This window comes from Cebus imitator, unplaced genomic scaffold (assembly GCF_001604975.1).
Source record: "Cebus imitator isolate Cc_AM_T3 unplaced genomic scaffold, Cebus_imitator-1.0 Scaffold94, whole genome shotgun sequence".
Lineage (NCBI taxonomy): Eukaryota > Metazoa > Chordata > Mammalia > Primates > Cebidae > Cebus > Cebus imitator.
In genome coordinates this window covers 5573353-5586623 of record NW_016107409.1, presented here as the reverse complement: position 1 = coordinate 5586623, position 13271 = coordinate 5573353, and the positions used below count along the sequence as shown (strand labels likewise).

At 40.0% G+C, this 13271-nt stretch overlaps 1 protein-coding gene across 1 annotated transcript in view; it reads left to right on the top strand.

The window, feature by feature from the left end:
* The window catches only part of GTF2F2 (general transcription factor IIF subunit 2), a 153512-nt gene extending 141726 nt beyond the window's left edge, over nt 1-11786 (top strand). Inside the window, exon 8 of the mRNA XM_017536006.2 lies at nt 11083-11786. Within this exon, the coding sequence (XP_017391495.1) occupies nt 11083-11202 (120 nt within the window). The 3' untranslated portion in view covers nt 11203-11786. The remainder of the gene's footprint in view (nt 1-11082) is intronic.
* Nucleotides 11787-13271: the final 1485 nt, after the last annotated feature.

Here is a 13271-nt window from a genome sequence, read left to right as displayed (position 1 = left end):
TTTTTGCGACAGAGTCTTGCTCTGTCTCCAGGCTTGAGTGCAGTGGCACAATCTCAGCTCACTGTACCCTTTGCCTCCCGGGTTCAAGAAATTCTCCTGCCTTGGCCTCCTGAGTAGCTGGGACTACAGGCGTGGGCCACCATGCCTGGCTAATATTTGTATTTTCAGTAGAGACAGGGTTTTGCAGTGTTGGCCAGGCTGGTCTCAAACTCTTGACCTCAGGTGATCCACCTGTTAGGCAGGCTGCTTTCTAATTTCTATATTATTAAGAATCATCATCAGTAATCCTAAGCCAGGTACGTAGAGAGTAGAATTTAAGCTTTTTCTTAGTTCATTGAGCTTCTACTCCAAAAGGAAAAAAAAATAGATATTTTTAATGTTTGAAGCTTATTCCCAAATTTACTACTACATAATGACTGCTGTTTTTATATAATGTTTGCACAGGCATATACTCTCCCTTTTTTCACTTGGCTTCTTTTTTCTTCTTTTCATTTTTCTTATAACTGCAAATTTTTATTTTTAAATGGTAGTACTAAAAAGATAATTTCCCAACAGAGCATATTAATTAATGACAGCCCTTTTAAGCCTTCTGTTTTAAGAAATAATTATTTGCTAACTTACAAAGTAGAGCCTTAATTAAAAGTTTTAGAACATGAAACGTGATATAAAATAAAATATTAACTATGTTGACTGTAAGTGGGTGAAATTTAAACACATTTGTGAAATTTTAATACTTTCTTTTTGAAAAACGATTCTAGTAGAAGGACTAATGATCTACCAACTTGCTTATGAAACAGTAACATTTTCCCTTTTAACTTCTTATTTGGTTTTGTTTCAGCTTTTTTTTTTTTTTTTTTTTTTTAAGAAACAGGGTCTGGACAGGCATAGTGGTTCATGGGAGTACTCCCAGCACTTTGGGAGGCCAAGGTGAGAGGATTGCTTGAGCTCAGGAGTTTAAGACCAGCCTGGACAACATGGTGAAACCCCAACTCTACAAAAAAAAATACAAAACTTACCTGGGAATGGTGGTGCACACCTGGAGTTCCAACTACTCTGGAGACTGAGGTTGGGAGGATTGCTTGAACCCAGGGCGGCAGAGGTTGCAGTAAGCCAAGATTGTGTCACTCTACTCCAGCCTGGGTGACAGATTGAGACCCTGTCTCAAAATAAATAATAAAGAGACAGCGTCTCGCTCTGTCACCCAGGCTGGAGTGCTCATAGCTCTGTAGCTCTTAGCATGATCATAGCTCACTGACACTTCGACAATTTGGGTCCAAGCAATTCTCCCACTTCAGCCTCTCGAGTAGTTAGGACAGGCATGCCCCACCACACCTGGCTTATTTTTTAAAATTTTTTTGTGGAAACAGGGTCTTAATTTGTTGCTTACTGTGGTATCGAAATCCTGGCCTCAAGTCCTCCTGATTCAGCCTCCAAAAGTGCTAGGATTGCAAGCATGAGCCAGCGTCTGGCCCTTGTTTGTTTTTTATCTCATTCTGAATGAGGTGAAATTTGGGGTGAATTTAGCAATATAACCAACTGAGTCAGAATTTTATGTAAGGTATTACATGGATAAGAGCAATATCTGGGATAGGTACCCAGTAAACAGAATTTCGTATTTCTTTATATATAGAATTTACATTGAATTTTTAATTAAGCAGTAGGCCACAAAAATTATATTTTCTGAAAAATCCCCTTACCAATAAAATCTCCATTTTATCCTTCCATTCCCACTTGATTTTAAGGAGAGGTAAAATAAACTCTTAAGCTTATTAACTGTCTGCTTCTGGTGTCTTTATTTAGTTCCTGAACAAGCTAGAAAGACGTGGTTTTATTTAGGCTTGCCATCTCTATGGAAATAATTTACCTCAGGAAAGAAATCATTTTCTTGGTGTTGGGCTCTGCGTTCAAGGAAACATTCTGTGGTTTTGAATCGGTGTTCGAAGGCTCTCATTTCTCTCTGAGCAGGTGGATTCAAATACCAGAGGATAAACCAATTGGCAGAGGACCTTGTAGTGCCAGCACTGCCCTTCTTCAGTTCTGTATTGCAGCATTACAGAGTCATTTCTTCTTTTTAGTGTGTCCCAAGACAGCTAATTCAATTACAGATTAACACGCAGAACCAGCCACTGTTTATTGGATATGTTACTTTACCCAGATAACTGGACAATAAAAATAGTCAGCTTAATTTGTTGTTATAAGCCGAAGCGGCCTCCCTTTTTCCTCTCAGTTTAAGACCTTTTATTTTTAGTATAAATTCTTTCTTTCTTTTTTTTTTTTTTTTTGAAATGGAGTCACTCTATTGCCCAGGCTGGAATGCAGTGGCATGATCTTGGCTCACTGCAACCTCCACCTCCTGGGTTCAGGCGGTTCTCCTGCCTCAGCCTCCCAAGTAGCTGGGATTACAGGCATGTGCCACCATGCCTGGCTAATTTTTTTTTGTATTTTTAGTAGAGACAAGGTTTCACCATGTTAGCCAGGATGGTCTCAATCTCCTGACCTCGTGATCTGCCCACCTCAGCCTCCTCCCAAAGTGCTGGGATTACGGGCCTGAGCCACCGCGCCTGGCCAAATTATACTTTCTTAAAAGTATATAGTTCAGGCTGGATACGTTGGCTCATACCTGTAATCCCAGCACTTTGGGAGGCTAAGGCAAGCAAATCACTTGAGTCCAGGAGTTTAAGACTTGCCTGGGCAACATGGCAAAATCCTGTCTCCACAAAAAAAATAAAATAATTAGCTGGGCATGGTGGTGTGTGCCTGTAGTTCCCAGCTACTTGGGAGGCAGAGGTTGCAGTGAGCCCAGATCGTGCCACTGTACTCCAGCCTGGATGACAGAGAGCGACCCTTTCTCCAAAATATTTTTTAAAATATATAGTTCAGTGGAGTTTAGTATATTCAGAGAGTTGTGCAACCAATACCGTAATCAATTTTAGAACATTTCCATCACCCTAAAAAGAAACTTCATGCCCATTACTAGTCAGCTCCTGTCTTTTCCCCATTTCCATCCTCTCCCTCTCAGGGAACCACTAACGTTACTCTCTGTCTATAGATTTTCTCTGGATATTAACATATATGGATATGTGATCTCTTAGACCTGGCTTCTTTAACTTAGACATAATGTTTTTATGTTTTATCCATGTTGTGGCACATATCAGAACAGCCATCCCTCAGTATTCATGAGAGATTGGCTCCAGGACCTTTTACAGATACCGAAATCCAAGGATGATCAAATTCTGGATATAAAATGGTGTTTTTTTTTTAAATACATAACCTACATGCATCCTCCAGTATACTTTAAATCTTTAGATTACTTATATAATATAATGTAAATGCTATGTAAATAATTGTTATACTGTATTGCTTAAGGAATAGTGACCAAAAAAGTATGTTTATGTTCAGTACAGATGCATTAAGAAAGAATCAGAATATTTTTGATTTGCCATTGGTTAAATCCATGGATGTGTAACCCAAGAATGTGGAAGACTGACTGTACTTCATTTCTTTTTATTTGCAAATATATATCACAGTGTATATATACCATATTTTGTTTATACATTGGTACATTTGGGTTAGACATTTGGGTTGTTTCTACTTTGGGGCTATTATGAATAAGGCTGCAATGAACATTTGTGTACAAATTTTCATGTGAACATATGTTTTCATTTCTCTTGGGAGTGGAATTGCTGGGTCACATGGTAACTTTGTTTAGCCTTCTGAAGAACTGCTAGACTTTTTTTTTTTTTTTTTTTGAGAGAGAGTCTTCGTTCTTGTCACCCATCCTGGAGTGCAATCACTTGATCTTGGCTTACTGCAACCTCCACCTCCCGAGTTCAAGTGATTTTCCTGCCTCAGCTCCCAAGTAGCTGGGATTACAGATGCCTGCCACCATGCCTGGAAAATTTTTTGTATTTTTTTTTAGTAGAGATAGGGTTTTGCCACTTTAGCCAGGCTAGTCTTAAATTCCTGACCTCAGGTGATCCACCCACCTCGGCTTCCCAAAGTGCTGGGATTATAGGCCTGAGCCACCACACCCAGCCTAATACACTTGAGAAGCATGTCTTTTTGTTGTTGTTGTTTTTTGAGGCGGAGTTTCACTCTTGTTACCCAGGCTGGAGTGCAGTGACACCACCGCGTTCACTGCAACCTCTGCCTTCCAGGTTCAAGCAATTTTCCTGCCTCAGCCTCCTGAGTAGTTGGGATTACAGGTGTGCGCTACCACACCCGGCTAATTTTGTATTTTTAGTAGAGACGGGGTTTCACCATGTTGGTCAGGCTGGTCCCAAACCCCCGACCTCAGGTGATCTGCCCACCTCAGTCTCCCAAAGTGCTAGGATTACAGGCGTGAGCCACCGTGCCCAGCCAGAAGCATGTCTTTAAACAAAGTTAAAGTTTTGGCCTAAAGAAAGTAAACTTGTTTACCTGAAATATTCAAACATGTGAATCATTTGTCAGTGCCAGACAGAGGAGGTGTTACTAAAGTGAGATAATTTACCAACACACAAATATTAACACAATAATTGCTTTTTCAAGATTTGGATTAAGTGGTGAAGTAGGGCTGGGGAGGGTGGAGTAGGATTTGCACCTTGACCATTTATTTCATACCCCGTCTGTGTGCTGCTTAGAGTTGTTTTTTTTTTTTTTTTTTGAGACGGAGTTTCGCTCTTGTTACCCAGGCTGGTATGCAATGGCGCAATCTCGGCTCACTGCAACCTCTGTCTCCTGGGTTCAAGCAATTCTCCTGCCTCAGCCTCCCGAGTAGCTGGGACTACAGGCGTGTGCCACCATGCCCAGCTAATTTTTGTGTTTTTGGTAGACAGGGTTTCACCATGTTGACCAGGATGCTCTTGATCTCTTGACCTTGTGATCCACCCGTCTCGGTCTCCCAAAGTGCTGGGATTATAGGCATGAGCCACCGCGCCCGGCCTGCTTAGAGTTTTTAAAGGAAGGAATGGAGACAGTGGGAGATAGGAGGGGGGATCTAGTGGGGAAGAGGAGACCAGGAGAAAAGGAGAAGAAAAATATAGAAATGGTCTGTGTTTCAAAGAAGTCTCCTAACATCACCTTCCCTCTCCTTTTCACAGCTTTCTATATCTAAATGAGTGAAAGTATCTGTTGCATTTTCTGTATTAGGTCATTCTTGCATTGCAATAACCAAATACCTAAGACTGGGTAATTTATAAGGAAAAGAGATTAATTGGCTCATGGTTCTGGAAGCTGTATGGGAAGTATGATGCTGGCATCTGCCCAGCTTCCAGGGAGACCACAGGAAACCCACAGTCATTGGTGGAAGCACATCACATGGCAAAAGCAGGAATGAGAGAGTGAGGCAAGACATGCTACATGCTTTTAACTGACCAGACCTCAGGAGAACTCACTCACTATCAAGAGGACAGTACCCAGAGGGATGGTGCTAATTCATGAGAGATCCATCCCCATGATCCAGTCACCTCTCACTAGGCCCCACCTCCAACACTGGGAATTACATTTCAATATGAGATTTCAGTGAGGCCACACATCCAAACTATATCACATTTGATCACAGTTTCTTCCTAATTTGTAGTTTATATATTAGCAGGAGAATTTTGTGCCTTGAAGTCACTAACATCTTCATCAGTAAGTTTTCATTCTGTTGATAACTCTTAAAGGAATTGCAGTCGTTCACGCAAAAGTCATGTAAAGATGAAATGATACTTTGAAATTATCACAGAATCGATAATGTCCTTCTTGTGGATCACTTTATAAAAAGCATATAGTGCATTTCCCCTTGTTGATTGCATTAATCAGTGCCATCATCAGTGTAAATTTGCATATTGCATATTCAGTCTCACTATTTTGAGAAGATCTTGTAACTAGAAGCCTTAGGGTGTCAATATTGTTAATTTACTTAAAGCATTAGTAGTTGATGATCAGCTCCCTGTCAAAGGTGTATGTTTTTAATGAACATCTATGAATTTAGATATGATTGATTTATTATTATCACTGAAATGCTTGATAAGATGAAATGCAGAGTGAGTCCTCCATTTGTTTGATGGAGCAGGAGAGGAAAAGATGATATGAGAAATGGTAGGGGGTGGAGGGAGAGAATAAAGGAGCAAAACACTAGTAGGCTACTGTGCCTTATGACTGCACATCAGTTTGTCTTAGTCTTGGGGGCCAATTAGGAAGTTGATCCATGGATTTCTGGCTTTTTGCCCACTATAGTTTTAACTTGACCCACGAATGCAAACAAACATCCTAATGACTTGACCTCTTTGGTCAAGTATGTCCTTTGCCATTTCCTTCCAAGAAAGCTGTGATGTTCTGTCACTTATGTCTCTGCATTCAGAGTAGCTGTAAATTCTCTCCCACACATCCTTTTGATGAAGAATTGCTGGACAACCTGAGCCAGTTTATTCCGATCTTGTGCTGCAGCATGGCACATAGTCTGTAATGAGACATGTACCCAATCCTATGTGACATAAAGATGATCTACTCAGTTCTAGAATCCTTTGTTTAAAATACAGGTGGTTAGACAAAAGATTTAATTGGAAGAAGTAAGTAATAGGAGAGGAACTCCTTTCTCTAGATCTGTACACAGAATTGCTGTTCAAATCAAATGATCAAATACCTGTTCTCAAAGAACCTAACACCTTTATGCAGGCTGTGTTAGGTGCCCCTTCTCAGTGGTGTCATACTCTGTACCCATGCCTCTAACTGTATTTTCTAATTACCTGCTAATATGCCTTTCTCTTTTTCCTTTTTTTTTCTTTTGAGTTGGAGTTTTGTGCTGTTTCTGTTGCCCAGACTGGAATGCAGTGGTGCAATCTCAGCTCACTGCAACCTCCGCCTCCCGGGTTCGATGGATTATCCTGCCTCAGCCTCCTGAATAGCTGGGACTACAGGTGGATGCCACCACGCCCAGCTAATTTTTGTATTTTTGGTAGAGACAAGATTTCTCCATGTTGGCCAGCTGGTGTCAAACTCCTGACCTCAGGTGATCCACCTGCCTCAGCCTCCCAAAGTGCTGGGATTACAGGTGTAAGCCACCACGTCTAGCCTAATATGCCTTATTCTTTGCCCCCATCCTCTGCACTAATCTTAAACCATGAACTCTGGGAAGAAGACTGACTGTCTGTCATTCTACCTGGCACATTGTAGGTGCTGGAATAAATATTTGAATAGGAATGTTAAAAAGAGAAATAAGATTACCAAATAATTTTCAATCCTGGTAGAACCTTTAAAACCTCTTCTTCAATTGGCTTTGTCACCAACAATATTTTAGCACTAAAATGCAGATTTTAGTAATAAATGCCATTTAGATTCAGGTTGTAGCAGTTTAGTCGGTAAACTTTTGTTTCTCAAACTAAGTCACTGCTTGAGTTTTAAAAATAAACTAGAATTTGATTGGTCTGTTTTTATGGACCTTCTTTGTGATATCCTCCACCACCACCCAGCAATCCTCTTAGCTGCCTTGTTAGTCTTAAGCACACCCTATTCACTTTGCATAAGTACTCTGAGTCTCTGTGATGTGCAGACAGGCACTGTAACAGGAGCATGTGGTTTAAATGAAGAGCAAGGCATATAAATAAAAGATTATAATATAGTAAGAGCTACCATGGAAGATTGTGCAGTGTGAAATGTAAAGCTAAGGTAAGGCTGTTAGAGAAAATATCTCTGAGAAAGTAATGTTTGAGCCTAGTCTTAAAGAATGAGGGGTTCAGATTTGAGGAAAGGAGATAAACATTACAAGGAAGGGAAACAACATATGGAAAAGCCCAGAAGCATGCAGATACGGAAATGGGAAGTATGTGTAAGGGGGAGTGTTGGAAGATGAGGCCAAAGGAAGAAGGCAGATCTGAGTGGATGCCTAGGAAGGTGTTTGGAATTTAATGTTTAGCCCAAAGGGGGAAGTCATTGAAACATTTTAGACACATGTCTTCTTCCCTTTAGAGATTTTTTTTTTCTTGTTTTTCCCTATCATCACTACTACTTTCTCTGCTAATGCTTTGTACCTACTTCCTTGCCAAGATGATTTATTTATTTGATTACAGTAGAATGGTCATGGCCAGGTGTGTTGGCTCACGCCTGTAATCCCAGCACTTTGAGAGGCTAGGTGGGCAGATTGCCTAAGGTCGGTAGTTTGAGACCAGCCTGGCCAACATGGTGAAACCCCGTCTCTACTAAAAATACAAAAATTAGCCTGGTGTGGTGGCACATGCCTGTAATCCTAGCTACTAGGGAGGCTGGGGCAGGAAAATCCCTGAAACCTGGGAGGCGGAGGTTGCAATGAGCTGAGATTGCGCCATTGCACTCCCCCCTGGGCAATAACAGCGAAACGCTGTCTCAAAAAAAAAAAAAAAAGAAAGGTCTTAGATTGCAGTTTAGAACATCCTAAAAATCAGGAAGTTTATGTCCCCTACCCCCTAGTCACAGTAGATTGTGACCCTGATTGCATTTTGTTGCTTGAAAAATTGACAGACCATGATTATCTCATTCCATTCTTACTGTTACACGGAAAAAACAATGACACCTTCTTGTACAAAAATAATTCCATATATTCTACTAGTTTACCAAAATGAGAGTAGACATGAAAGCAACTGAATTTGTACACTTAAGACTTTCTTAATATTTTGTGTTTAACCCTTTTTAGGCTTTTCATTTTCTGGGCCTAGATTATAAATGGGCACATGAGACTTGAAGTCAGGAGAGCTTCTTCTCTGTGGAGCTACTAAAATGCTCCTGGTGATTGCTCTTTTCATTTTTGACCCTTTGCAGTGCATCCACAATTGTATGGTTGTTTGTGTAGCACCGTCTTAGCCAGTCGCATAATAAAACATTCTTTGGAATTTTACAAAGATGTCATTCTTGGCACCTAAACAGAGAATCATTTGTTTCTAACTAATCATTTTCCATTTATAAACCCTGTTCAATTAGAAAATAGTTTATGAATAGTGTCCTGTTTTTTAAATGTAATTTAACATAGCAGGTGGCAGACTTGCATTTTATATTACCTGGATGTCTCAAGCCTTTATGCTTACTCATTCACACAGGTCTGCTAGTGAAGCCAACCGTAGAAGGTGTGGGAGGCAGGCAAGCCTCAGGGGAACCCAGGGCTCATTTGGTTCATTGCTGCCACCTGCTGGGGCTGGCTGATGGAATGGGAAGGCTGCCCAACAGAGAGCTAAGCCATCCTGAAGGAACCTCTATGTAGTTCTAGTACTAATCAGCTATTATGTTTCTAGGTGACAATCTACCCTGGACTGAAAGGACTTTATGAACTCTAGAGCGTTATATCAGTCAGTGTAAAGTGGTGTTAGATTATGTTGGTAACACATAATCTCCAGCAGTGATGAGGCTCAGAGAATGAAGAACACACTAAGGACTCAAAGATCCTAGAGTTTCAGAGCTGGAAGAACCTTGAACCAGATGTAGTATATAGTCACATGAGTCACTTAGGCACTTGTTAAAATGCAGGTTCCTGGGCCTAGCCCCAAAGACTTTGATTCAGTAGACCCAACATGTGTCTTATTTAACTAGCTTCCCACAAGGCTCTGATACAGGTAGTCTAGCATCACTGCAGAAGAGAAGAAAACTATCTGAAATATCCAGACAAGATAATGGCTTCTCAGCCGTTATTCTTATTAATGCCTCGTTTCAATCAATAAGAAAAATTCATCAATGGGATGAGTCATCATCATACTGTAACTGGTTCTTTGAAGCATATGCACACAAATTATTGTTAGATTGCTTTATTCTGCAACCACCACCACAACAAAAGAGTCACTTTTAAATAAATAACTTTCCTTTCTTCTCTTAGAAGGAAATTCTGTAATTTATATTGGTCAGCTTATTGTGGAATGCTTTTTGACCTTGAGCATTGGCACACAAAGGTGGAGTTTCATATTACACTTAACATAGCCATTATTTCCATGACTGTATTAATCATTTAGTAAATGTTCATTGAATTTTTAGGGACCTAAAACACCATCATACAGATTCTTTTCTTTGGAGAAGTCAAACACAAAGCTGTATCCCCGATAGTTTTTGAACATGTCTTATTATCACTTTTTTTTTTGTTGTTGTTGTTGTTGAAATAGAGTTTTGTTCTTGTTGCCCAGGCTGGAGTGCGGTCTGGCTGACTGCAACCTCTGCCTCCCGGGTTCAAGCAATTCTCCTGCCTCAGCCTCCCTAGTAGTGGAGACGGGGTTTCACCATGTTGGCCAGGCTGGTCTCGAACTCCTGACCTTAGGAGATCCGCCCACCTCGGCCTCCCAAAGTGCTGGGATCACAGGTGTGAGCCACCAAGCCCAACCTTATTACTTCTTATTCCCTTCTCTGTGTGACAAGCTTGGCTAAAGTACAAATAGTAGTAAATACAAATAAGAACTCTCTTTCTTACGTAGGAAAAAATAAGTGGCCTAATAACAAATTTGAGAACTCACCTTAGAACTGAGAATTCTGAATACCTGTTATATGCCTGCTTGATAGAATATTCTCAAAAATGTTAGTCATTTTTTAATGTATGCTACTGCTCCTGAAACTACTGGTTTCATTCTGACTGTGAACTGAGTCCTTGAGGCCGCTGAACTCAAGAGCAGATTACACTTGGTGTACTGTGTCACATTGAGTGAGGACCAGTAATATTTTCGTGTATTTCAGCTAATGTTTTTTGTGTTTGTTTGTTTTAGCTTTTAAGTTGTTGGCATTCAAGACTTTTATCCCCTTTAATGCAAATGATCATATATTTAGTGCAGTGATCATATCACACATGTAGAATCAAAGGGCAGTTTATTGAGCCTCCTTACAGATAAATCTTGCTGAGCTTTTAGGAGCATTATTATTATTATTATTATTATTATTATTATTATTTTTAGATAGAGTCTCGCTCTGTCTCCAGGCACCAGGCTGGAGTGCAGTGGCGCCATCTCGGCTCGCTGCAACCTCCGCCTCCCAGGTTCAAGTAATTCTCCTGCCTCAGCCTCCCAAGTAGCTGGGAGCATAATTTTTATGAGTTGCATACATGCTTTGGCATAGCATCTTATTTTAAGTTTTGTTTGCTACCTTTATAATCTCATTTATTAGGGTTTTTTGTTTTTGCTTTAGGTGTACCTGAAGGAAATCTTAAAAGAAATTGGTGTTCAGAATGTAAAAGGGATCCACAAAAACACATGGGAGCTGAAGCCAGAGTACAGACACTATCAAGGAGAAGAAAAGAGTGACTGAGATGACTCCCAGCCTGCATGCTAGTGAAACAACTAGCAGTGATGCTAACTAAGCAAAAGGCGCTGATACTGGAAGGCTTGAACACCGTATGTTAATAGGGATTAAGTGACAATACTTTCATTACTCTCAGTAAATTTTTTAAACCTGTAGTTCTTGTAAAGTTTCTTAACTGGTTCGTTTTGCTTTGTTTTGAGGAGAAATAACAAATTTATTTCTGGACTTAACTTGTATTAAACCAGATTATTCACAATGGGAAGAGGGGTTAGAGGATTAAGAGGGTTTTTCTTAAATATTAGCTTTAAACATATACAATTAGGAAATGTTTTTTAAGTGAGGGCCCTCTAACCTTGCTGTTATCTTTGAGGAGCTGAGGTAATGCAGATCCAAAGAGAATTGTATAACAAAAAAAAAAAAAAAAAAAAAAAGCAGTCAACTACACAAACTCATAAAAGGAATAAAAAGCCAAAGTTCCTTATTTTAAAATTGTCAAAGAACAACGAGGTGTTTTTCTTTTAAACAGGTGATCATGTTTCATGTTCATACTCAGCGTTAATAAAAGGAGACCATGTGAGCTTGTAGTGAAATGGCAGTTTTCATGACTAGCTTATTTTACCGTAGTGATACTGAAATAAGAAATGTGCAGAATCGTGGTCAGTTGATGTTTCTTTTATTTGCTTTTAAGACAATTAGAAATTAGGCTGGGCATGATGGCTCATGCCTATAATCCCAGCACTTTGGGAGGCCAAGGAGGGCAGATCACCTGAGGTCAGGAGTTTGAGACCAGCCTGGCCAACATGGTGAAACCCCATCTCTGCTAAAAATACAAAAATCAGCCAAGTGTAGTGGTGGGCGCCTGTAATCCCAGCTACTCAGGAGGCTGAGGCAGTAGGATCGCTTGAATCCAGGAGGCAGAGGTTGCAGTGAGCCAAGATTGCACCATTGCACTCCAGCCAGGGTGACAGAGTGAGAGTCCATTTCAAAAAAAATAGAAAATTAGAAATTAAATATCTTTCCATAGTTTCAAGATATGTCTCCCCCAGTCAGATTATAAGCTTCTCAAAACTGGTTTGCCCCCAGAATTTTACTACTCACCCAGCAGACATGTATTGACCATCACATGGCAAATGATACCAGCAAATCAAGAGGGGCATAGGGGTATAGCTTAGACAGAAAAGGTTAGTTTCAATTCCTGGGTCATTCAATTGTTTCTTTTCTCTTTAATTAATTTTTAAATGAAAACAATACATGTATATGTTAGAAGTTTTTTCTAGCACAACACATTATGTATTAGGCAATCCAAAATCATACCATCAAGACCACCAAACAAAAAAAGAAGCTTTAGTAGACTAAGCACAGGGAAAAGTTGTTTTTTTTGTCAACTGCTTCCAACCAAGAAGTAGCAAGTGCCCAAGTTGCCATAGTGTTTGCAGGGGAAAAAATGAGGGAAAAATAGTCAAAATAAGAAGTAGCAAATGCTAAAAATTGAAGAAAATGTTATGTAATTAAAACAAAGCAAGGAAATACTTATCCATTGAGAAAAACAACTTTTATATGATTTGCTTTTAGCAGCAAAACATTAGAATTCTGAGATTGTTAACAGCACTTGTGTACACACTATAAAATAAAATTCTGAGTAAGGAGGGTGTTCTCATTCCCCATACCACCCCAACTTGTCTTATGTATAGGAACCAAATGTGGTATGCCCATCACCTTCTAGTTCCTGATGACTGAAACCTCAGTGTCAGGAAGCCCGTGGATAATGGTCTGATGAATCTATATGGAACTGAGAATTCTGGATACCTGCCACGTGCTTGGTTCATAGCATGTATCTTCCCCAAAACCTTGTTTTTTGTATATGTGGTGCTGCCCTGAAACAGACTTGTGTCTCCTCTGCTGATGTCTTTTGTTTTTTGACAGTGCCTGCCAGATTGAATGAGATGGCTGTGCCAGAAGAGATTCCAGGGCAGAGTTGTATCTTATTTTAAGCCGTGCTTTGGCTTTTTTGTAAACTGGTTTATTTAGCTTCTTTTAGTTGCCTGTTACCTCATGACACCTGATTGCATCAGCGT